Source organism: Hemitrygon akajei, chromosome 4 (assembly GCF_048418815.1).
Source record: "Hemitrygon akajei chromosome 4, sHemAka1.3, whole genome shotgun sequence".
NCBI classification, from domain to species: Eukaryota; Metazoa; Chordata; class Chondrichthyes; order Myliobatiformes; family Dasyatidae; genus Hemitrygon; species Hemitrygon akajei.
In genome coordinates, this window is record NC_133127.1 from 160,756,627 (window position 1) to 160,782,380 (window position 25,754).

The 25,754-nt window shown below is 39.7% G+C and overlaps 1 protein-coding gene across 1 annotated transcript in view; it reads right to left on the bottom strand.

Annotated features, from left to right (window-relative positions):
• Positions 1-25,754, bottom strand: part of lnx2a (ligand of numb-protein X 2a) — a 122,157-nt gene that overhangs the window by 25,273 nt on the left and 71,130 nt on the right. Inside the window, 3 exon segments of the mRNA XM_073043808.1 lie at positions 2,616-2,711; positions 2,713-2,816; positions 23,711-23,961. Coding sequence (XP_072899909.1) covers positions 2,616-2,711; positions 2,713-2,816; positions 23,711-23,961 — 451 coding nt within the window.

Here is a 25,754-nt window from a genome sequence, read left to right on the forward strand (position 1 = left end):
TGTATGTCAAATTCAAGGCCCGCGGGCCAAATCCGGCCCCCGGTGGAATTATCTTTGGCCCGCGAGATAATATCTAATTACTATTAAAGCTGGCCCCAGTAATTGAAGTGCCTATGGCGTATGATATGGCTAATGCTGAGTTTATTCAGGTACCAGGTTTTCGGGGTTTTTAGTGTTTATTCAGCAGTCTTGCTCGGCAGTCTTATTCATAAGAAACGGAATTTGTAAAGTGAAACACTTTGTAGTTATAGCAGAGACTGAGACACATGAGAGCAGGCTGAAAAAACGGAGGCAACGAAAGCTGCGTTCACACGCTTCCGACTGATCCGGCCCGCATGAAGCTGCATTTTGCTCAATCCGGCCCGTGACCTAAAATGAGTTTGACACCCCTGCCTTAGACGTATTGAGAGAATGGGCAAAGAAGTGGCATGTGGAATATAGTGTACAGAAGAGTATGGTCATGCTCTTTAGTGGAAACAATAAAGACATAGACTATCTTCTAAATGGGGAGAAAGTTCAAAAATCAGAGGTGTAAAGGGTTTACATGTAGGATTCCCTAAAAGTTAACTTGATGGTGGAGTCAGTGCTAAGGAAGACACATGTAATGTTAGTACTTATTTCATGATTAGTAGAATATAAATGCAGATGTGTTATTCTGAAGCCTTGTACTTCAGTCTGCACTTGGAGTATTATGAGCAGTTTTGGCCCCTATCTAAGAAAAGATTCACTGGCATTGAAGAGGGTTCAGCAAAGGTTCACGAGAATGATACCAGGAATGAAAGGATTAATGTATGAGAAGAGTTTGATGGCTCTGGGCCTGTACTTACTGGAGGTTAGAAGAATGAGGGGAAGTTTCATTGAAACCTATTGCATATTGAAAGGTCCAGATGGATTGGATGTGTAGAGGATGTTTCCTATAGTCGGGGACTCCAGGTCCAGAGGTCACAGCCTCAAATTAGAGAAACATCCATTAAGAGAGATGAGGAGGAATTTCTTTAGCTAGTGTTATGATCCCAGCCCCCTCCTTCCTGAGAATCGCAAGATCGCTATTAATTCGGGTCTTGGACCCAGGAAATGAGAGAGAATCCTCAGCAGGACAAAGCAACGGATTTGGCCATTGTTTCTTGGAGACACCTTTGTGGACTGGGCTACGTGCACACCCTCGGGCAATGTGGGCGGGGGGATTGCATCACCCCACCCTGATTGACATCTACAACCCTGCAAGTCAAGATAAAAGAGGGGCTGCAGGGGGCAGTCCCCTAGCGATGCACCAGAAGGAGACACCATCGCTCATCGCTCCCGTTATAACGGGAAGCTATTCGGAAGCCATGTGTGGTCCGTTTCCCCTGGCCTGGGGAACGGGTGGCTGATAACACCGAAAAGGACTTCGAACTAACAACGGGGAACCCACGTTCCCGATTCAACAGTTTGCGTCCTAAAGATTGGGCAAGCTTCTTTTCTGACCGACAACTAACTAACTAACTATCTCTCTCTCTCTCTCTCTCTCTCTCTCTCTCTCTCCTCTCTCTCTCTCTCTCTCTCTCTCTCTCTCTCTCTTCTCTCTCTCTCTCTCTCTCTCTCTCTCTCCTCTCTCTCTCTCTCTCTCTCTCTCTCTCTCTCTCTCTCTCTCTCTCTCTCTCTCTCTCTCTCTCCCTCTCCCTCTCCCTCTCCCTCTCCCTCTCCCTCTCCCTCTCCCTCTCCCTCTCCCTCTCCCTCTCCCTCTCTCCCTCCCTCCCTCTCTCTCTCTCTCTCTCTCTCTCTCCCTCTCTCGAAACCCAGCGGTCCCCAAAAGGCTGAAGCCTGCATGAACTTGGGAGACTTTTATAATTCCATCGGATAATATTTTTACCCCTAGACAAAACGATACAGCCACTTCTTATCGATGATTATTACTATACCCGCGCATTAGATTGAGTATCGACGACGTAGATTATCTGAATGTTTGTATTAACCTTACTTTTGTGCCCTCTTATAAATAAAAACGTTTATAAATAGTACCATCAGACTTCAGCGGACCTCTCTATCTTTGCTGGTAAGTGACCCAGTTACGGGGTTCGTAACACTATAAGGTAGCGAATCTGTGGAATTCATTACCACAGACAGCTGTTGTAGTCAAGTCATTGGGCATACTTAAGGCAGAGGTTGATGGTTTCCTTGATTAGCCAGAGTGTCAAAGGTTATGGGGAGAAAGCAGGGAAATGGGGTTGAGAAAGATAATAAATCAGCCATGATGGAATGACCTATTTCTGTTTCTATGTCTATGGTTGTGGGCACAAGGGAGAGGTTTACCTCGTGTTTGTCTGGTTTAATAACTGAGAGGTTTCTCAGCACCTGAAGGCAACAATTATCATAAGGTAGTTTCTCATATGGTGTCCATGGCATGCCAGGAGTTCAAAGAGGCAGCTTAACAATCACAGAATGATAAATACATTATAAGAATTTCACAGCAGTGTTTAGGAAATAACAATGTTTTTCCACTGGGGACAGGAAAGGATGAGAACAATGTGGACAGGATAAGTATCTAGTTTACAACAAAAAGAATGCATGTACAGCCTGCTTTATGCTGACTACAGATTCATCTTAAATAGGTATAAGAAAATGCTTTGGTTTATTACCTGTAGTATTTGGTCACCAGAAAGAAGCCTTCCATCTTTTGCAACAATGCCATCTCGATAAACTTCCTGAATTCCAATATTAATCAGTGGAGTTTCAATATCCCACTACAATGCTCAGGCCTAGTTCCATATTGGGATCAGCCCTGTGAAGTTCAATACCAGTAATCTCTCCTTCAGCCAAACCAGGTTGCTTTGATAGAGCTGCATTTAAAATACAAAAACAATTGTATTTAATAATAAATTGAGAAAATTTCTCAGCAATTTAAGTATTTTAAAAGTTAGTTTGCAATATTTGTTTCTTTTACAGTTCAGTTGCATGTGAAAGGTTGAGGGTTGCAGGTTGTGATTTTTCACACTTTGCCTCTTTTTGTGTTGGATATCCAGGAGATGTATCAACTGTAAGCATGGTACCTGTCCAAGGGGAGGGAGGGAAGGTTAGAATGTAAATGATCAAAGGATGTATTAACCAAATCCTAGGAAGAGGTCATGTCTTACCTTTGATCAGTCAGTGAAGCAGTCAAGTAAATAGAAAAACCTTTGGGAAGAGAGGGAAAGCAGAAAAAAAAATGTCATGATTCATAAGACAGTCATGATGTGGATGGAGTACATTTGAAACATTGGTGAAAGAGTTTAAGAGAGTAAGCAATAGATTAACAAAGAAAGCCTTAAGCATGGTAATCTCTAAATTGCATAGTCTTCCATGCATTGTACAGTTAGGAATTAAATGATTGATATGAGAGAGACTAATTGACACACTTAGGCACAAGAACGATGGCTGAAAGAAGAAAAGCATATTGAAAGAAGAACATTTATCTTGGATCAAATAGCACTAAAGCACTTACAGAGCAAGAACAGAGCAGTGATACTCAGTCTAAGTTAATGTAGATGAGAGAATGGCAAAATGTGTTGATTGATCCCAGAAAGGAAGAGCAATGAAACTACTGGAATAGAAAGTTAAGCTGAAATGAACATTGCAAAAATATGAGGAGACAGAAAGCAAAGAGGATATGGTGGGAGATCTAAATACTGTCTTAAATGGACATGGAGATCAAAAATACTAAAAATTCTACCTATATTCAGTTGTACGTAATACAAGTGCACAAATATATGAATAAAAATGGAAGTTAGCAATATTGGTAATCAAGAAGCATTATGACTGTGGAGATATGGCTTAAATTTGGATTGGTTTCATAACCTAACATTTCTGGAAGAAGAAGGCATCTCTTGCTCCTGCAATCCTGTTGCTTATTTCGCCAGGAGTTCTGGACTGTTACTAAAATGCTGTCTTGAAAATTGATGGTTATGTAATGAGAGGCTCAATGTTTCTGCCATATCTGTCCATCCTAAATTTTAGGCAAGAAATGTACAGAAGATACTTAAAATAGCTCTGGTTCAAATCCAAGAAGAAAAGGAGCTGGGGAAAATGCAGGACACATAGCTATTGGGACTGCTGCCTCACAGCTCAGGCAATCTGGTGGTGCACTTTCTCACTTTGCACCTTTCCTTATGAGTGAGTGCGTGTGTTTCTCATTGAGTTCTGTTTCTTTCCCTCACCACACTTCAGTTAAATGCCACTCTGTAAATTGTCCCTAGTGTGCAAGTGAACCTTGTGGGTTGAAAAATGCAATCAGTGTACATGGCCACACGATGATTAGCATGGGCATTGTGAGCCAAAGGGCTTACCTCCATGACGCATGGTTCTATGGCTTGAATAACTAATGAGGTAAACTCTTGGCAACAATTGAAATGAAATTAGAGAAAATAAGAAATCTTTACAAAACCACAGACCAACGTGAGGACCAAAAATGACAAGAATATATAAATGCTACTGCAAAAGAAAGGTATTGGGCAATGTTAATTGTTTAATTTGATTTTAATTAATTGGATTGAATAATGCAACAAACAATATGGCCATTAAGCTAATATCAAATAATATTTATGTAAATGTATTGGTTTTACATTGTGATTGAGGACAATTTACAGAAGAAAATGGTGATTTCATTCATTGCTTTATGCCAAGGGAAACACAACTTGGCTTCCTCCGACTGCTGTTTCATATTTTCTTCATATTCTTCTATAATTAGTGGGAATCTATGCTATACTCCATGAGGAGCCATGACAGTTGCTGAAATAAAGAAAGACGATAAACTGCAGTCAGCATGCTGGAAATCCATGCATATGTGTGAACATTCTGAATTTGCTGGCTTTTGCACAGTGAAATGCCAGCAGTTACTGCAAAATTCAGGCTATTGCTTGAACAGGCTTCTTGGAAATTTGCCAGTGGTGCTGTAAGAGCCTCTGGACTATATCCAACTGGATACTTTAAATACTAAGGAAGCATTCAGCAAAATGTTTTATTAAAAATGTTATATATCTAATGTAAATTTCAAGTAATGACCTGAAAGACATCAGTGACTCAGTAGACTAATGTGACATACTCAGAGAGCAATTTAATTTACTTCATGGCAGCACTGAATGACAAATGCAACATTATAAACTGAAGGCTGATTTTACTCAAAAATAAAATGCAAAGACATTCAGCAGTAAATGCAGGCTAAATATACATTTATATTCAGAAATCTTCAGTGTAGGTCAATATTTAAATTAAAAGGAAAATTTAGAAGCAAAAATATATAAATATTAAGTGAGCCCGGTTAACATTTTAAATTCATAATTGCACAGAAATATCAAAAGAAAAGCAGGGATGTAAGAACAAAATGTGCAAAGGATACAGGCAGATTCAAAATAAAAGTCAATTTTGTCCATAAAAGAATATTGAATAAGATAATGAGGATGTAACTAAGACAATTTATACACTTTCTGGAGGTTTCTTGGTCTTTTGTTTCCCAGATTCAAGACTGTTTAATATAATTTCCAGTACACAAGTGTAAAGGAGAAGTATTTGTTACTCCAAATCCAATGCAGTAAAAAAAACTTAAAATACAGAAAACAATAATTTAAAAACACAATAAACTCTTATAAATACATCACTTACACACATAGATGGACTGACTGCATGTCCATAAAGTGATGCTAGACACAGGAGTGATTGACAGGAAATGATAAAGCAGTGGTGGTTGGGTTAGTGTGTTGAGGTGTCGATCATCCTTACTGCTTAGGGAAGTTAACTGTTTTTGAGTCCTACAACAGTCCATGAGCAGGGTGGGTGGGATCCTTCATGATGTTCTTGGTCCTTTTCCACACCTTTCTGTATGTCTGTCTTGATGGCAGTAGGCTGGTGCCAGTGATGCACTGGGCAGTTCCTGCTACCTATTTTAGAGCCTTCCTGCCCACTCAGCACAATTTCCATCCCTATTTGCCTTGTTAGGCAATTTGAGAAAGTAACAAGAAGTAAGAAATAACCAGCAACCAGGAAGCAAACAAAAAAATTACAGGCGCGGGAAATACTGAGCAGGTAAGGCAGCACTTATGGAGAGAGGAAATAAAAGGTAAATCACATTGCTATGTATTTATTTAGTGATACAGTGTGGAATAAATCCTCCTGGCCCTTTGAGCCATGCCATTCCATTAAGCCCACAATCCTAATTAACACTAACCTAATCATGGGACAATTTACAATGACCAGTCAATCTACCCGGTATGTCTTTGAATTGAGGAAGGAAACTGGAGCACCCTGGGAAAACCCCATGCATTCCTCAGGGAGGATGTACCAAGACTCCTTACAGAATTATTTGGAATTACATAAATTGCAACCTGGGTAAGATAACAAATTGCCTTTCTAAAGGACAGTAACTCAGCTAGTGAAGCTGGTGCTTTACAGCTCCAGTAACCCAGGTTTAATCATGACTTCTGGTGCGTCCGTGGAGTTTGCATATACGCCCTGTCGCTGTGTGCGTTTTCTACGGGAGGATAACATGAGTGCTTGGCAGTCACCAAAATTTGGCTGGCAGAAGTGTCTGTTTCTGTGTTGTAGCTGTCAAAGACTATAAAATTTGTAAGCCAGCAGGGTTTTACTACACTCTGGCAACTTCAAGGTGAGCAAAGTTTTTTATTCCAGAATTAACTTAACTAATTGAATTTAAATTCCTTAGCTGTCTTAGGTGGAGTCTGAATTCATTTCTCCGGACTGGATTACTAACTTACCTGTGCTACCATACCCTAAATGCTAATGATAACACTTCATTTATAATTTCCTTATCTTACTCCCTACACCCTTTCAAAAGGCTGCTTTTAGAGTGATAAACTTCTGGCATTTTAGATAAATGGCCACTCTGTATACACAAGTACAAAATAGTTCAAGAAGTGTTTGTGAAAGAATGGAAGAAAAAAATCAAAATCACCCTTTGAGTTATCCTTGATATCCAAAGAAGTAGAGTCAGCAGGTAAAATTTCCTCTTTTCCTACTCTAAGAATATAAAGGCCAATTCTGATGGCCGCCATTGTTTTGGTTGAGATTTACTAACTCGACAAAATCCAAAAGACAGACTGAAAGACATTCCTTTATTGATCCCGAGGGAAATTAGGTTTCGTTACAGCTGCACCAATCATGAATAGTGAAGAAATATAGCAATATAAAACCACAAATAATTAAATAATAATAAGTTAATCATGCCAAGTGGAAATAAGTCCAGGACCAGCCTATTGACTCAGGGTGTCTGACACTCCTAGGGAGGAGTTGTAAAGTTTGATGCACAGGTAGGAATGACTTCCTATGATGCTCAGTGTTACATCTCGGTGGAATGAGTCTCTGGCTGAATGTACTCCTGTGCCTAACCAGTACATTATGGAGTGGATGGGAGTCATTGTCCAAGATGGCATGCAACTTGGACAGCATCCTCTTTTCAGACACCCCCGTCAGAGAGTCCAGTTCCACCCCCACAACATCACTGGCCTTACGAATGAGTTTGTTGATTCTGTTGGTGTCTGCTACCCTCAGCCTGCTGCCCCAGCACACAACAGCAAACATGATAGCACTGGCCACCACAGCCTCGTAGAACATCCTCAGCATCATCCGGCAGATGTTAAAGGACCTCAGTCTCCTCAGAAAATAGAGACGGCTCTGGCCCTTCTTGTAGACAGCCTCAGTGTTCTTTGACCAGTCCAGTTTATTGTTCATTCGTATCCCCAGGTATTTGTAATCCTTCACCATGTCCACACTGACCCCTTGGATGGAAACAGGGGTCACCGGTGCCTTAGCCCTCCTCAGGTCCACCACCAGCTCCTTAGTCTTTTTCACATTAAGCTGCAGATGATTCTGCTCGCACCATGTGACAAAAAGGGAGTTGAAATAGAAACTTGCTGATTTTTATGTATTGCACCATCATGTAAAATCTTGTTTACTCAGGGCATGCTAAAAGGCTTATAAAGCTGGCCAAAATATGTTACCCAATATTTTAAAGGATAATTGTTACCCAAATTATATTTGAATGAAATGTGCACTCCACATTTTTCATGAAGCTGAATAAACCCAAAACAACTCCTTTTCATATTACCAAATAAACTTTAGAGCAAATTTAATATCATGTGGGATGAATTATTAGAAAGTCAACAGGATTTCTTGTGGTAGGTATTTGTAATTCCCATTGTTACAATGTCATAGATTCAGTGTTAGAAATGTCACATTTTCTGACTCACACTGTTAATAAGTTTATCACAAATTCCTCCAATAAGAATTTTCTCTGCCATTTTCCTCAATAGCTGACATTTCTGATATCTACTATATACTTAAATATACCCAAAATATATCCAAAATGCGTATTTTACAGATCAAATTTATCTAATGAAATGTCACTTGTATCCTTTAACTGTTTAACTCAAATTCTTAGATGAAAACATCTGTAATCTCCCATTCTCCCGGGATTGAGCTTGTTCCCCTCTGCCATCAGACATCTGAATGGTCCATGAACATATAAACATTACCTAACCATTTGCTCTCTTTTTGCATTATTTATTTTTATACAGTCTTATTATCATTGATAGTCATTTTTATTTATCACTATACTGTTGCCGCAAACCAAATTTCACAGCGTATGTCAGTGATAATAAACCTGATTCTGATATATTTGACAAAAACTGCTTCAGTGAATGTAGTTTACATACTGTAATTCCCTAGAAATCATTAATATTGTTCAGTCAGATACAATTGTGAGATTTTTCATTTTCCCTAGAGCACTTTCTGGCAGTGACACTTGGAGTCAAAACCAGCTCAAAAACAGGCAGGCCCTTTGGCCCATCTAGGCCATACCAAACCATTGACTGGCCCTCATAACACAGCACTCCATACTCTGTATCCATGTACCTATCCAAATTTCAGTTCAAGGTTGAAACCAAACCCGCATTCAGCAATTGCACAGGCAGTTTGTTTCATATTCTCACCACACTGAGTGAAGAAGTTCCCCTAAACATTCCACCTTTCACCCTTAACCCATGACCTTTAGTTGAAGTCTCACCCAACCTCAGTGGAAAAAGCCTGCTTGTATTTACCCAATCTATGCCCCTCATAGTTTTGTATACCTCTATTAAATCTACACTTAATCTTCTAGGTCCCATTCAACCTTGCCCAATAATTCATGTCCTCAAGTCCCAGCAACAACCTTGTAAATTTTCTCTGTGCCCTTTCAATCTTGCATCTTCCTGTAGGTAGGTGACCAAATCTAGACACAATATTCCACTTTAAGCCTCACCAATGTCTTGTATAATTTCAATATAACATCCCAACTCCTGTGCTCAATACATTTATTTATGAAGGCCAATGTGCCAAAATACTTCTTTATGACCCTATCTACCTGTGATGCCACTTTGAAGGAATTATGAATCTGTATTTCCAGATCCCTCTGTTCTAGCACACTCCTTATTTGACAACCACTTCCCCATTAAGTCCTTTCACAGTATGGGCGCCCCAGTCATTTTGGGGCAAGTTAAAATCAGCTACTATCACCAACATGTCCCACCACGGACCAGCCAGTATTACCGAGTGCACCCGGGCGTCCCCGACAGATTCGAGCATCCAGAATGTTTCCAGGGTTACAGGTACTGGGAGGCATTGCATTCCAGGAAATCCCAGGATTGGAATTCTGGTGGAAAGGGCTGGAAATGGGATCTCCATGGAAGGGGTCTGGAATTGGATCCGCCTAATGGACAGTGATCTTTGGAACAATATCCAAGAGGCTCATCCATGGAACCTGGGAGCGTGACCCCAGCAAAGAGATGCAGTCAGATCCTGAGCTGGGGTTGCAATGGGATTGAATCTAGTCAAGAAGAAAAGAAGAACTTTTGAAAGGTTCAAAAAACTAGGTAACAATCGAGCTCTAGGAGATTATAAGGCTAGCAGGAAGGAGCTAAAGAAAGAAATTAGGAGAGCCAGAAGGGGCCATGAGAAGACCTTGGCGAGCAGGATTAAGGAAAGCCCCAAGACATTCTACAAGTATATGAAGAACAAGAGGAGAAGACATGAGAGAATAGGACCAAACAAGTGTGACAGTGGAAAAGTGTGTATGAAACCGGAGGAGATAGCAGAGGTACTTAATGAGTACTTTGCTTCAATATTCACTACAGAAAAGGATCTTGGCGATTGTAGGGATGACTTACAGAGAACTGAAAAGCTTGATTATGTAGATATTAAGAAAGGGATGTGCTGGAACTTTTGGAAAGCATCAAGTTGGATAAGGGACTGGGACTGGCCGAGATGTACCCCAGGCTACTGTGGGAGGCAAGGGGGGAGATAGCTGAGCCTCTGGCAATGAACTTTGCATCATCAATGGGGACGGGAGAGGTTCTGGAGAATTAGAGGGTTGCAGATGTTCTTCCATTATTCAAGAAAGGGAGTAGAGATAGCCCAGGAAATTATAAACCAGTGAGTCTTACTTCAGTGATTGGTAAGTTGATGGAGAAGATCCTGAGAGGCAGGATTTATGAACATTTGGAGAGGCATAATATGATTAGGGATAGTCAGCATGGCTTTGTGAAAGACAGGTCGTGCCTTACGAGCTTGATTGAATTTTTTGAGGATGTGACCAAACACATTGATGAAGGTAGAGCAGTAGGTGTAGTGTATATGGATTTCAGCAAGGCATTTGACAAGGTACCCAATGCAAGGCTTATTGAGAAAGTAAGGAGGCATGTGATCCAAGGGGACATTGCTTTGTGGATCCAGAACTGACTTGACCACAGAAGGCAAAGAGTGGTTGTAAACAGGTCATATTCTGAATGGAGGTCAGTCACAAGTGGTGAGCCTCAGGGGATCTGTTCTGGGACCCCTACTCTTCGTAAAAATTGTAGGTAATTTCTAAGGTAAGGACATGTTTGGCACAGCTTTGTGGGCTGAAGGGCCTATATTGTGCTGTAGGTTTTCTATGTTTCTACATTGTCTATCCTGGGCAGAGAGTATTGATCTACTTTCAGAACTGGGTTAATGGTGACCTTAAAATAACCACAGATGCTGACAGACTCAGTCTTCTTGGTTACTGGGACCACTGGAGTTGCCCATGGGCTCCACTCAACCTACGAAATAATTCCTTCAGCCTCCATGCAATTTAGCTCACTGGCTACTTCATCATGGATGGTATAAGGAACTGACGTGTTTTGTAGAACTTGGGTGTGGTAGTTTCATTTAACACAATTTTATATCAACACAACCTTGATATGTTTGAGTTTTCTAATGCCCTCTATGAACACTGCTGTGCTATTATTCGCTTTTAATTGACTATTGCAGGGGATGGGACATGCAAATTGTGGGTAGTTCTCCAATCAAGTTGTAGTTGTCTAAGCCACTCATGTCCCCACAACACTGGCCCTTTTGTACTTACCACATAGAAGCCCAATGTGGTTCGCTGGTTGTTGTATTTCACTGTTACCAATGTCATTCCCTCAGGAGTTACCTTTTATCAACACAATTTGTTCAGCCAGGTCAGTTTCTGTTCAGATGTTGCAATTTTGCTCACGTTTACTTTCAATCCTGACTGCAACTCAGTTCAGTCTACCTTTGCTGTTTCCATTGATACAACTATTTCAACTGTTCTTTTAAAAGTAAGTTGTGCTTCGGTTAGGAGCCGTTTTTGAATGCTTCCTTGTACGATTCTGCAAATTAAACGATCTGTCAGTGTATCACTAAGCCCATCATTGAACTAACAATGCTCAGACAACTTCTTTAATTCAGCCATGTATGCTGAAATGGACTCTCCTTTCTTTTGATTTTGCTAATGAAACCTAAAGCATTCTGCAATCAACAATGCTTTTTGGTTCTGAATGTCCCTGCATTACTTCCATGATATCAGCAAAGCCCATTTTAGCTGATTTGGTTGGAGCAGTCAAACTTCTCAGCAAACTAAGCTTTTAAACCCAATGCTGTACACTCAGCAAAACTGTTACTTGCTTCTCATTGGCTAATTAATTTGCTTCAAAATACTGCTCAATTCACTCAGCATACAATATCCAATTATCCGTTGTGCAAATGAATGTGTCTATCTTTCCCATGTAGCCAGCCATTTCTGCTTTACTTTTATTTATGCTTATCATCACCCGGCACTCACTGCATATGAACCTGTGAATTTGTCCCTTTTCTGCCTTTTTTAAAGACTTGACCGTGTTCTCTCTCTCCCTGCTGAAGAGACACATGCTATGCTGTTCTTTTTAAAAATAACTCGAATATCTTGCTGCATTTCAATGGGTCGGAAGCAGCCTTGGGATTGTTCTATAACTTACTCGTTACCCCTTTTATGTTTTGTAACTTCAACACATTAAACTAATGGAAAGAAAAACGTGGAGAGTCCAGAATGCGTGTCTTGGTTTCGTCTCTACTTCAGGCAAGGTGTGCATATATGAAGTGGTGCGTCACAATGTATGCTACTTACATACTTTTACATATAACCCGTAATGCATTACGTAACTGCAACAAATGCTTAATCAAACAAGATACTTACAACATCATTCAAATATTACTGAAATATTAAATACACAGCAATATCTTTCGTTCCTCAGACCTGCCAATATGCCTCACTAGACGAGCTCTCCAGTATTTCCTGTCTGAGCACTGCTGTATATTTTTCCTGACTACTAATGCTACCCCTCCCCCTTTAATCCCTCCCGCTTTATCACGTCTAAAGCAATGGAACCCCAGTACACTGAACTTCCCCTCCTGCAACAAAATCTCACTCCTGGCTACAATGTCATAATTCCATGTGTTGATCCATGCCCTAAGCTCATTTTCCTTTCCTACAATCCAACTTGCAGTGAAATATATGCAGTTCAGAACATTAGCCCCACCATGTTCAACCTTTTGATTCCCGACTTTGTATGTAGGCTTAACAACATCTTTCTCTACAACCACTCCACTATCTATTCTAGAGCTCTGGTTATGACCCCCCTATAACTCCTGTTTAAACATTACCCATCATTCCAAAGAATGATGGAGACTGAGCCAGAAGAAAGGCAGCAAGAAAGTGAAATGGGTAGTTGAATTTGCATATTTAAAAAGTTGATTTCTTTAAATAAACAAAATTTCTGAGGGAAATACAGGGGAAAAAGTAGGAGTGGGGAATGCTATAGTTAAGAATGGCATTTTCTCTGGGATAGAACTTCATTCTACATCAATTGCAATAAGGGTTCAAATATTTAAATATTAATTTAAATGGAATCAAATTTTGAAAACCAACCACAACTGTATTTGCTCTATTTTAGCTGTGTGCATACATCTAATGATGCTTCTCGACACATCATCAGTGATGTTCCTGGAATCATCAGGTGTTTCGGGTCTTTCAACATCATACACCCTCCTCCAGGTGACCCAGCCGGGGCTGATCAGACCCCAGCTTGTGTCCAGATGGCTAGCTACACATGACTCCATGGCTCCCCTCTCTTGAGCCACAGCCACCTTGAGGCCCTCTCTGCCGCATCGGAGGTACTGCGGATGGCTCTCCTCTTCCTCTCTCCCTCGATGCCCAAGTTGCTGAAGGCTCTGGCTAAGGAATGGGCTGCGAATCCCCTACAACCAACTTCCACTGGGAGGCACCTTTCTGGACTTTTTCTTCTCCTCTTCTCCGAACCGTTCAGCTGCGATGCTGACCATGATCGTTGTCATGGCTTGCCGCTTCCTATCGACCCCTCCCTTCGCCATCGCCTCCAGAATTTGGTTGACATCTTCATGAAACTGTTTCCACACTGACGTCATGTTAGCTGCAGGCCATTTGATCCGCCTCCTGTTAGAATTGATGTTAGAGAGATCAGTTTGCAACACTTGGAGGTTCCAGGCACTATGGGGTGATTCCAGGCCTGGCACCTCCTTCGTCTCACCAGGTTGGACACCTGCGTGTTGTGCTGCTCCTGCTCCCGCCAGACACTTCATCCTCGTTTGATGGATCTTCAAGCTCAGATCATTCTTGCAGATTTTGCCACATGCACCCTGCTTGCTCATAGTCATTTGTCCATTGCCTGGGTCTGTTACCGTCGTGTCCATCCAACTGGGGTGCTCATCCTCCCCCCCCCCCTCTCGGGCACCCCCGGGGGGGGGGGGGGGGTATCTTTCCCTTAATCAACTAAAAGCAAATTTGAACCCCTGGTGTTTTGGCACCCAGTCTTTATGGTAATAACAGCAATTAGACTGAAAAGGATTGATTTTTGTGGTAGCAAATCAGTGAGCATAATAGAGTTTGGGTGGATAGTTCAAACAGGAAGGATAGGATGTTGATAGGAATGTGGGGGGACTATATTAACACGATTTGGGACAGAGGCATCCATCAGGTCTTCTCTTAGCTATTCATGGCTACTTTTCCCGTTGCCAACAATATGAAAGGAAAGAGAAACAGTAGAGACAGTGAAAGCAACAGTTCAAAGTTATGAAAGGCAGAAAAGATGGTAACTGTACTCTGAGTCATGTTAACAGTCAGCATTAATAAAAAAATTAAAATAGGAAAGAGTATTTTGTAAAAATGATTCTAGTTGATTAAAATGATAAAAATATGCTTACCCATCATCAAGGAATAATATACAAAAAGGTGCCAGAAAAGGGCCACTAACATCATGAAGGATCCCACCCACCCCGCTCATAGATCCAGTCTGTCCCACTTCAGAATCAGAATCATGTTTAATATCGCCAGCATACGTCACGATATTTGTTAACTAGAGCAACAAAACTGAATTACCTTGAGTTTATATATGCCTATTACATAATTAGGTTAAAATAAGTCGTGCAGGAAACAAACAAAAAATAGTGAGATAGTGTTCATGGGTTCAATGTCCATTTAGAAATCGGATGGCAGAGGGGAAGAAGCTGTTCCTGAATCGCTGAGTGTGTGTCTTCAGGCTTCTGTACCTCCTACTTGACGGTAACAGTGTGAAGAGGGCATGTCCTGGGTCATGGGGATCCTTAATGATGGATGCCACTCCTTGAAGATGTCTTGGATTCTACGGAGGCTAGTACCCATGATAGAGATAACTAATTTTACAACTTTCTGCAACTTACTTCGATTCCGTGCAGTAGCTCTGCCATACCAGATGGTGATGCAGCCAGTCGGAGTGCTCTCCACAGTACATTTGTACAAGTTTTTGAGTGTTTTAATTGACAAACCAAATCTCCTCAAACTCCTAATGAAGTATAGCCACTGTCTGTCGGGAAGAAGGCAACATAGCATCCATGCCACAAAAACAATTACTTCCCCAAGCAGCAAGACTGATCAACACCTCCACCCACTAACAGCCAGGCATTACTTCATGGACATACAATTAATCTAAGTAAATAAGCGATCTTATGTATTTATATTTATTCTTTTTTATTATGATTGGAGTCTTTATCTTAATGTTGTTCTTGTGCTGCATTGGATCTGGAATAGCAATTATTCCCTTCTCCTTTCTACCTGTATAAATGACATTAAACAATCTTGAATCTTGAGATCTCAGTGTTTTACCTCCACTTGACCAACTTGGTTGAAAGCAGAGTGATTCAAGTGTAGAAATGTTCTGCACTATCTATTGTCTGGTTACATGATCAGCACTTAGCCGAGATCACATCTACATCAGTCTGGATAAAAGTTAACTTTGACACTAGGACCACAAGTGGATGTCAAAAGGGAGCAACCACTCTGTGCTACTGGCTACATGCACATGCTGCTCTGCTTTCAGTGAGGATGGCAATGTTCTAGGCGGCTCCTCAGGTTCACCATCATTCATGACAGGATATAACAGGGCTGCAGTGATCTTCACTAGTGGGAGCACCATTTATTACAATCTTATTCTAATGCTTAGCAAACATGCCGTCTAATGTTTAGCTTCATTGGATTGGTATTTCAGTTTAGATGTACCTGATGCTACTCCAGGATAGCACTGTACATGAGTAAAGGTTGGTACACTTGCTTGACGGCTTTGTTTGAGTTTGAGAAGTGCAAGATGTTCTCTTAGAGTACAATTCTACTGCAGCACAATCAAAATGTATCAGGACACAATGGAAAGTGTATGAAGATAGAACCCTGTGCCTGAAAGAGCTATGCTCCAGTCACTTCTACCAATACTGTAATGGAGAGATCCATTTGCAATAGGCATATTGTTGAGAATGAGATAAAACAGGTTTACTTTTTATCATCTGCTACATATATGTAAAATCTCCATTCCATCATCCAAGTCATTAATGCATATAATAAAAATCTGAAGCCCCAGTTTAGGTCCTACGGGAACCATCACTTATATTTCATCAAACAGAAAATAGTCTTCACTCTTAATTATAATCTTCCAACCAATTACCAATCCATGTCCAATAGGTACCTCAAATTGATGCACGTTCATGTTGTACTGTTGTGGACTTTCTCATACTGTGAGAACATTTTCAGTTTCCAAGCTAAAGACACTATTCATGAATCTAGATACTTAAAGCATCTGTAAGCAATAAGCAATTTTATCTACCCTGGAATGAAAGGCATCAGATTCTGAAACTTTATACTGTCTCACTGTTTTCTCCACCATCATTACTTTACATATTAAATCCACTATGTTCTTCTCCTTCTATTGTAACTTTGAGATTTTCTCCCATTCTTCCTCTGAGAAAATGGATACAGAGTACTTATTTTAGAACTTCAACATTTCCTTTCTTTGCACCCCACCTCCTTTGCTTATAATGAGCACTCACTTCCCTTTACACCTCTGCTCCTAATATATTACACAAGAGTGTTTGCTATTAGCTGTTTTAGGCAAGGTTCTGTTTATATTTCCTTATGCATCTATTATTAATTTCTTGCTTCCTTAGATATTGTGACTCTGGTGTTCAGCTGCATTGACATTGAAGCAGATGATTCCTTGGTCAAGCAGACAGGAAAAACACTAAGTCTTTGACTACCTCACCCAACTAACTCAAATGATCAGTGTAAACTGGCTGACATAAGCTCTCCTACTTCTCGAGAGCTGAGTATGAGTGTCCAATCAGGCAGAATGTAACAGGGATGAAAATAAGCAACAAATGCAGATGCTGGAAATCTGAAATAAAAACAGAAAATGCTAGAGATAATTGGCAGGTCAAACAACATCTATAGAAAGAGAAAAAGAATTAACATTTCAGGTCAGAGGCCCTTGGTTTGAACTTTCTGATGAAGGGTCTTGGAACTGAAACATGCTGCCTGACTTGCTGAATGCTTCAAGCACTTTCTGTTTTTACTTCAGAACCTGCTGAGGGTTTATTTGACAGCACACAACATTTAAGCTAGATAGAGCTACAATTCTAAAAAAATCTATCATTTATTTTTAAACCAAATGTCCTTCTAAATCAATTTACCTAACCAACAATGACCAGCTTTTCAAGCAGTCAGTTCCAGACCAATATTACACATTGTATGAACCATTTCTCCTTAATTATTCACTTGCCTTTCCATTTTAATTTTTAAAAAAAACTAGAATGCAGGAAGAACCCAGTGGATCATGACGCATCTGAGGAAACAAAATATGTAAGTTCATGTTTCTGGTCAAACTCTGCATCAGGACTACCCTGATATAGCACTGAGTTCTTCAAGCATAGTTTTTAAAAAATCCTGATTCCAGTATCTGTAGTTTTTTATTGATTTTTCATGCAAAATATTTAGGGTTTTCAGTATCTTAGATATGACTTCCAAATTTCCCTTCAACCTCCTTGAGAAAACAATTACACTGAGTCAATCTTCTTAAGGCCTGACAAAGTCCTTGTAAATCTCCTCTACCCATCTCTTGTGAATTCATATTCTTCCAATACTGTCGCCAGGTCTAAATGCTGGAACTCCCTACCAGATCTGTATACATCTGTGGACCAAACTAGTGTTTTATGCAGTTTGAGCTGAAGATTAGTGTATGGTACACTTTGGCAATACATGTAAGCATACCATATTATGTACATGCTCTGCCCCCACCAAAGATCTGTGGACTCTCTAAATTTCTCAGTGCATTATTTATATGTATTCCCTTATCCTGCTGATCGTTTCCAAATTCAATATTTCAAATACAATTTTTTTCCATTTGATGAAAATATAAAAGCAAGGACATACTGCTGTGGCTTTATAAGGTGTTGGTCAGACTGCATTTGGAATTCTGTGAGCAATTTTAGGTCCTGAATCCAGGGAAATATGTGGTGAGACTGGAGAGGGTCCAGAGGACATACACAAGAATGAGCCCAGGAATGAAGGGCTTAGACTGTAAAACAGGGAATCCCAACCTTTTTTATGCCAAGGATCAATACCATTAAGCAAGGTGTTTATGGACCCTAGTTTAAGAACTGTTGTAATAAGGAGTGTTTGACTTCACTGAGCTTGTGTTTGATGGAGTTTAGATGAGGGAGGATGCCTTTGAAATTTACGGATGCTGAAAAGCCTGGACAGAGATCTGGAGAGGATCTTTCCATTAGTAGGAGAGTCAAGATCTGAGGGCACAGCCTTGGAATAAAGGGATGTCCCTTTAAAACTGAGATGAAGAGGAATTTCTTCAGCCAGAGGGTAGTGAATTTGTTGCTGCAGAAGGCCATGGAGGCCGAGCCATTGGGTGTACTTAAGGGAGAAATTGATAGGTACTTGATAAATAAGGGATTGAGGATTGTGGGAAGAAAGTAGGAAAATGGAGTTGAAAAAAAACAGCCACGATTGAATGGATTATTAGATGGGCCGAATTGCCTAATTCTGTTCCTACACTCATATTTCATGGAATGTGTTGTCACGAGGAAGACAAAATGCCTTCCTGAAGCTGGTGATGTGGTGTAGAGATGCTCATTTGTAATATGGAATAGAGAGTTTCAGGATTTAAACCCAGAAACCATAATATATTTCCAACTCAGGATGGTGTGCTCTCAGGAGAGAACCTGCAGACGCTGGCATCTGACGCCATTTCTGGTGTCAACAGTGCATTTTGCAGGTGGTAAGTATAGCAGATTTGTGCCAGTGGTGCAAGGAATTAACCCTCAAGATGATGGATGAAGAAATTATCATACTGATTTCTTCGTCCTATATGGTATTCAACTTTATTGTTGCTGGAGCTACAGTCATCTAGGCAAATGCAGAGCATTCGATCACATTCCTGTCTTTCGCCTTGAAAACACTGGGAATGCTTTGGAGGATCAGGAAGTGCATCCCTCATGAGGAGTACCCTGTCACTGATAAGCTCTTGTAGCTTAATCAGGTAAGCTCCCTGTCTGTTGTCACTCCCTGGAAGCTGATGGAGGAGCATTTTGAATGCTGAGGATCCCGTTTGAGATGGTCATTGCTTGGCACTTAAGTGACACAAGTTTACTTTTTCATCAAAATGCCCAAGTGTTGGCAACATTATGCTGGCACAAGCAGTTTCATTTTCTTGGGAGTTGCAAGCTGAATAGAGCCCTATGCATTCTTAAGCTTCACTTGTCATTGGAAGGAAGGTCATTGATGAAGTAACTGAAGAATGCTATGAGGAAGTAGATCAATGATGTTCTTGGACTGAGGTAATCTACTTCCAAACAACAGCAGCAGCTGCCTTCCCTTTTATGAGGTGATATTTCTGTTGGTAGGGTGTTTTCTCAGCTGTTTCCCTTTGCCTTCAGTTTTACCAGGCCTCCTTAATGCAAATGGTGCTCTGATATCACACTCCTTAGATTTGAGTCTAACACCAATGTGGAAAAACAAAATTTCTAGCAGATGTTGGCCAGAGGAAACTTCAGTCTGATCAAGGACAGGGGAAGCAGACAAGCCAGTTGTCTTTGTTTCCCCCATTTTGTGGACTCTGAACAGTTTCTTGCTCTTGGATAATCTAATCAGAGCAACTGAGGCTACATCCACACTAGACCAGATAATTTTGAAAATGCTGGTTTCACTAAAAATGATAGGCATCCACACTATGCATTTAAAAAAAATCTCTGTCCACATTGAAACGGATATTTCGGCGAATTTCCTCCTGCTGTGCATGCACAGGACACACCTCCTGAAAACAAGTGACATGTTTGGTGTCGAATCTTGCTGTGAAAGACAGTGCGTGTTTGTTCAATTACAGACTAGAAAAACTTAAACGACGGCAGATGTTGGCTCTCGTGCAGGAGGACTTAAAACTAAAAAAAAAACAAATACTGAAGTGTATGGAGACAACTGACAGGGAGTTCATGGACAGTATGACCCGGCTGACAACGAACATTGAAAAACTGACTAACTCCGTTGCATTAATAAAGCACCTTGTTAAATGTGTAAAACATGTCTGCATCATTATTATCTTGTATTTCCATACAATGTTACATTAGGCTGTTACACATCTATTGTCAGAGAAGTACTTGCATAAATAGGTAAACCACCTTCATACAAGCAAGAACAGAAAACAGAGCAAAGTGAGTATACTTATTTATTCAGTAAGTTATGTGTCAAAGTATTTGGTGAGTACATTTCTAACTCTTCTGACTTCAGTCTCACTGCCGTCTGTTCTGAAATTGTTAGGTTGTGTTCAAGAAAGCAATGAAATGGCGCACTGCCGCCTGACAGCGTTTTCAGATTTCTCCGGCTACCCCGTCCACACTGATCCGCCCAAGCGGTGTTTTCAAAATTACACAGCCTGGAAAGCGTTTCTGAAAAGCTCCGGTTTCAGGGGATGAAAATGCCGTTTTAGTGTGGATGGAGGGTAAAAATGAAGAGAAAAATCACCAGAGACCAACCATCGCGGTTAAGGAGGACCCCACGGACTCGTGGAGATCGGGACCACGAGGAACGCCTGGCTGGCATTAACCCCTTTCCCTTGTGATATCAGTTTCTCTTCATTGACTCTTCATGGACTGTCAGGGAATTCTAGTAGGGTGCACACAGAGAGACAGTTTGTGAACCCCGGTGCTTTTAGTTGAAACAACAGAAGTTACTTGTTGGTAACTACAGATTCTCTGTGCCTCACTGATCATTATTACAAGGGGTGATTCTTGTAACACACCCAGTCCAATCTCTGTTACCTTTGCATCCTGCCACTGAGCTAACTTTGGATTGAACTTCCAAAGTACATTCTGCACTTTCAATCTTCTCCCTTAATGTGTGTTAGCTGGCTGTTTTTGGATTTGTTTGTGCCCTTGTAACTGATGAGGCATATTGCCTCTTGTCATTTTTTTCAATAATTTACCAATGTTAGACTGAATGTTCCAAAGTTACTTAATGTCACATCAGCAGCTTCTGGTCCTCAGACAGAATTGGAAAAAGATAGTCAGAGCCTCAGCGTTATGCTCCCATGTTAGATTCAATAATCTGGGATACATATTATCCAGTTTTAAAGATGTAAACCTCAAAATATTTCCTCTTTCTCACCACTTTTATGATATTCAATACATCACACTTCTTTGGGAATTGCAATGTTGTAATCATTTTATGGTTCTGTGAAAGTAAATATAATGTATTCATTTACAATATTCCCATGTCTTCTACCTACACACACACATAAGCAAACATTACCTTTTTCTTCTTCATTACCTTAATCTTTTCCTTTCTCCTTGACTATTCCTTGATTTTTCCACTTTCTTCTTTTTCTTTATAATTGCATCCCTACATTTTCTGTACTAGTTCAGGATACATGCAGTATTGTTAGTTATCTGATTTTTAAAAATCCTTTGTTTGATGTATTCTTTATATTTAAGGGCTAGATTTCTCACACCTGTTCTAACTAGAAAATTATTTGCTCTGAACATTTATCCTTGAATAGACTTTTGCTAAATAATATCAGAATTGAGTAATCCTGGTATTTTTTTACTCAATTCTCACTGAGAATTAGGTTTACCTAATGTTACATACTAAATCTGCCTGTATTATTAGTATGATGATAGCACAATAATTAATTTACCAGACTAGTTATACAGAGGCCTGAACTAACAATCCAGAGACATGTGCTCAAAATCCACGATGACACCTACGGAATTTAAATTCAAATTAATAATCTGGATTTTGGAAAATAACAGTGATTTATGATCACCATGAAAATTACTAGGTTATTGTAAAAGCCCACCTACCTTTCATGGAAAATATGCTATTCTTACCTGGTCTAATCTATAAGTGAATCTAGACTACCCCATAATGGTTGACCTTTAATATGCCCTCTGAAATGGTGTAGCAAGCCACCTTAGCTGTAGGTGGCTCCTCACCAGCCTTTAGGGATGGGCAATAATCAGCTATACCCACATCCTGAAACATAATTTTAAAAATGTAATTGCTTCTATAAAAATGCTCTTCATCCTGACAATAATTCCACAACTGGTCCATTTTTTATTTGGCCTGCTTCATCAAAAGAAAAGAATGAAAATTCTGTACTCAAATGTTTATTGATTTGGTCACAATTAACACTGGGGTTATTGATATTTTCTTCTATTTCTGTACTAACATTTCTGTGGTTCCAGAAATGTGTCTACTATTTGCCAAGTCTCTAACTTCGAGATTACCACATCTAATTTTGGCTTCTTTCTGTCTTAAATAACTTCCCATTGTTTGCCCTTTAGCTTGTATTGGTGTACACTGATCTAGAACCAGACCCAATGACCCAAGAATCTAAAGTCTACGCCTCTACCAAATCTTTTCTGCCACATACTCTCATATACCATCTTACTACTTTTGTCTTCACTATCCATGGGAATGTTGATAACTGTGAAGTGGTAATCTAGAGGTTACGACCTTTGAGGCACCGTTTAATATCTTTCCTAATACTATATAAGCTGGCTGTAAGGCCTCATTCCCAGTTCTGCCAGTATCACCATATCACTATCATATTGTGCATCGGAAGGTAGCCACCAATAATTTTTTCATGACCTCAGATTAGTACATCCCTCATGAATAACAGTTCAAGCACGAAAGCATGTTATTTGTATAAACACAAATTATACAGCTCTACACATGAAGAACCATCAATATTTAATTATACAACAGAAACTCACTGTGAGGCTGTTTTCTCTTTGAAACCCATGATTTCAAATGTTAGTTTTTCTGCACCTCCTGATATCCAATATCATATTAGTTTTCCTTAAACATAACAATAATGGAGGTCTTTATTACTAGTATTGCAGTAACTTTGAAATATATTTTTATTTAAAAATTACAGCTGTTAGTAAACATCTGTGCCTGGAATTTCTTTGGGAATTCTCCAGATTGATGCCTAGACTCTTAACAAAATTATTTATCCTTAATCAAGTTACACTGTAGGCAACTAGGGAATTCCTTAAGAAATTCCTTCCTATGGAATAAAAAAAGTTTTACATTGCATACATAAATAAACTCTTAAAAAAAAGTGTACTCATTTGCACCATTGGAATTTTGAAGAGCTGTCTAACTCAGAAATATTTGGAAGTTGATACAATCAGAAGAAATATCTCCTTTCACTAAGCTATAACTCACAATATCTACTTCCTTATTGTTAAAACTCTAAGAAAAACTGGCCTCCATATTTTCAAAAGTATAGTGAAATGGAATTATAAAGTGGTCAAAACTTCCTAGAGATATATTTACTTTATTGTTTTCTGTTTAAGTATTAGAAAGTGGTTCCTGATAATGAAATATGAAAAGAATTTCTCAATTCCTCCTTGCAAGAAGAGAGAAGATGCCCAATTGAAAATCTATTAGCTCCTTGATTTTACTAAGTAGTTATAACATTTCTAAAAGGAGTGGTAAACTATGTCTGCAGATCTACCAGCATTTCCAAGATTACTATGAATTTAATTGTCAACCTGAATTACTCACTGTTTTCCTCAGTGCTTTCTTCAGAAGCAAGGTTATCTTGGTCAGATTCATCTGGACACGTTGACGCTGGTGAAGCAAAACTGCTGCAACCCAGAGTTGCCACTTGAATCTGTAACTGGTCAGCATCTGAAGGGGGATGATCCTCTTGGCCTCCCACAGAGGACTTGCAGCCACTTTCACTCTCCGATCCACTTGGCCGGCAAGACTTGCGAATCTCTATGGCAGCCCTATGGTTGGAAGCTCCCAAACACCTAAAAGGAAAGCAGAGATGAAAATATTTTAGCCAATTTTGAAAGATAGAAATGATAGGAAATGCCAACATACTACAGAATTCTTGAAATTTCAGTGATTTAGGAAACATAAGCAATAATTCTCATAATTTGCAGCTTTTAAAAATTAAGATGTACAGTACTTGTGTCAAGATGAGGCCTCAGGGTGGAGGAGCAACATCTTCTTTTCCAAACACAAAAACACAACTGCAGCATCCGTGAGAAAAGAGTAGCCAACGTTTCGGGCTGAGATCCCTCATCAGGAATGGGGGGGGGGGAAGAGCGGGCCGAAGCCCAGTAATAGAGATAGGGGAGGAGGTAGGGCCTAGGGGCGTCAGGTGGAAAACCAATCAGAGGAAAGATAAAGGGGGGAGGGGGAGGGGATAAGCATGAAAGAACTGTAGAGATAAAGAAGCAGAAAGTTGAAAAGGGAGAGAGGCAGAGAGGGACCTGGGATAGGGGAAGGGGGAGGGGGAGGGAATCTATCTTTCCCCACCTTTTTATTCTTACGTTCTCTCCCTTCATTTTTAAAAAAAAATTATTTTTATTTGGATAAGGTAATTCACAAGTATCACACAAACTTTTTTCCCCCTTCATTCTCAGTCCTAAAGAAGGGTCTTGGCCCAAAACATCGACTGTCTATTCATTTCCGTAGATGCTGCCTGATTTGCTTAGTTCCTCCAGCATTTTGTGTGTTTTGCTTTTGATTTCCAACATCTGCAGACTTTATTGTGTTCTGTATTTACATTTTTTTAAATGAAATTATGCTATGTAATATATTTAAATAACTAAAGTCCATCAGATTTAATACCGTTTCATCCATTTTAAATCCCTGTCAGCAGGAAACATTAATCCCTCTATTATAATATCAATTGTCTGTTGAATAACTTCAGAACTTTTAACTACTGCCAACTTGTTTATAAATCCACTCCAACTTTTGAGGAAGCAAGATGACAGACATTTTCTTAGATTTCACTACTTAGCAAATTTCTGATCCTGCGTGTTGCAGCCAGAAGTGCAGAATCCGGAGCATTGATGGCATGCATTTTAGTTCAGTGCTATTTAGAATCCATAAGTTGGTTTGCATCAAATAATATGCTGGATTTTAAGGCAGATAATATTGTCTGAATGAAGCCTCAAGCATGCAGCTACATTAAATTTGTAATTTTAAATATTAAGAAAAGACTTTGATCCCCTTTTCTACTTGACTTGTGTCGCTTTCTGCTTTTCTGTCTTCTGCTTCCTGCTTTATTTGTCTCCTCTCTGAAGCTACCACTTTAACCAAATCTTTGTTCCACTGCCCTAACATCTCCTCATGTGACTTGAAGGTGATTTACTCTTCATTAAAAGTACAGCATAAAAGTTAACTTTAGATCCCTGCGTGTCTATGATTTCAAAAAGGAGAATAAGAACACATCTATAGTTAATCATTAGAGAGATATCATTATATCAATCAATATTAGTCAACAAGAATGACAGAAGAAATTAAATGGAATAAAAGTTGATAAATCTCCTTGTCAGAAAGCTCTGCATCTAAAAGATTAAAAAATAGATGGTGGCAATAGCAGGAAATATTATGGCAGTAATCTTCTACAAGATAGCAAAAGTGTACCAGTGGATTGCAAGATGACAAATACTACCATTCAAGAAGAGAGAGAAGGAAAAACGAGGAACTACAGACCAGCTTGCACAAATCAATTAACAAGAAAATGGTTACAGAACATTAAAAAAATCATAACATAACTTGTTAGTATCATCAAAGAGAAATCACACAA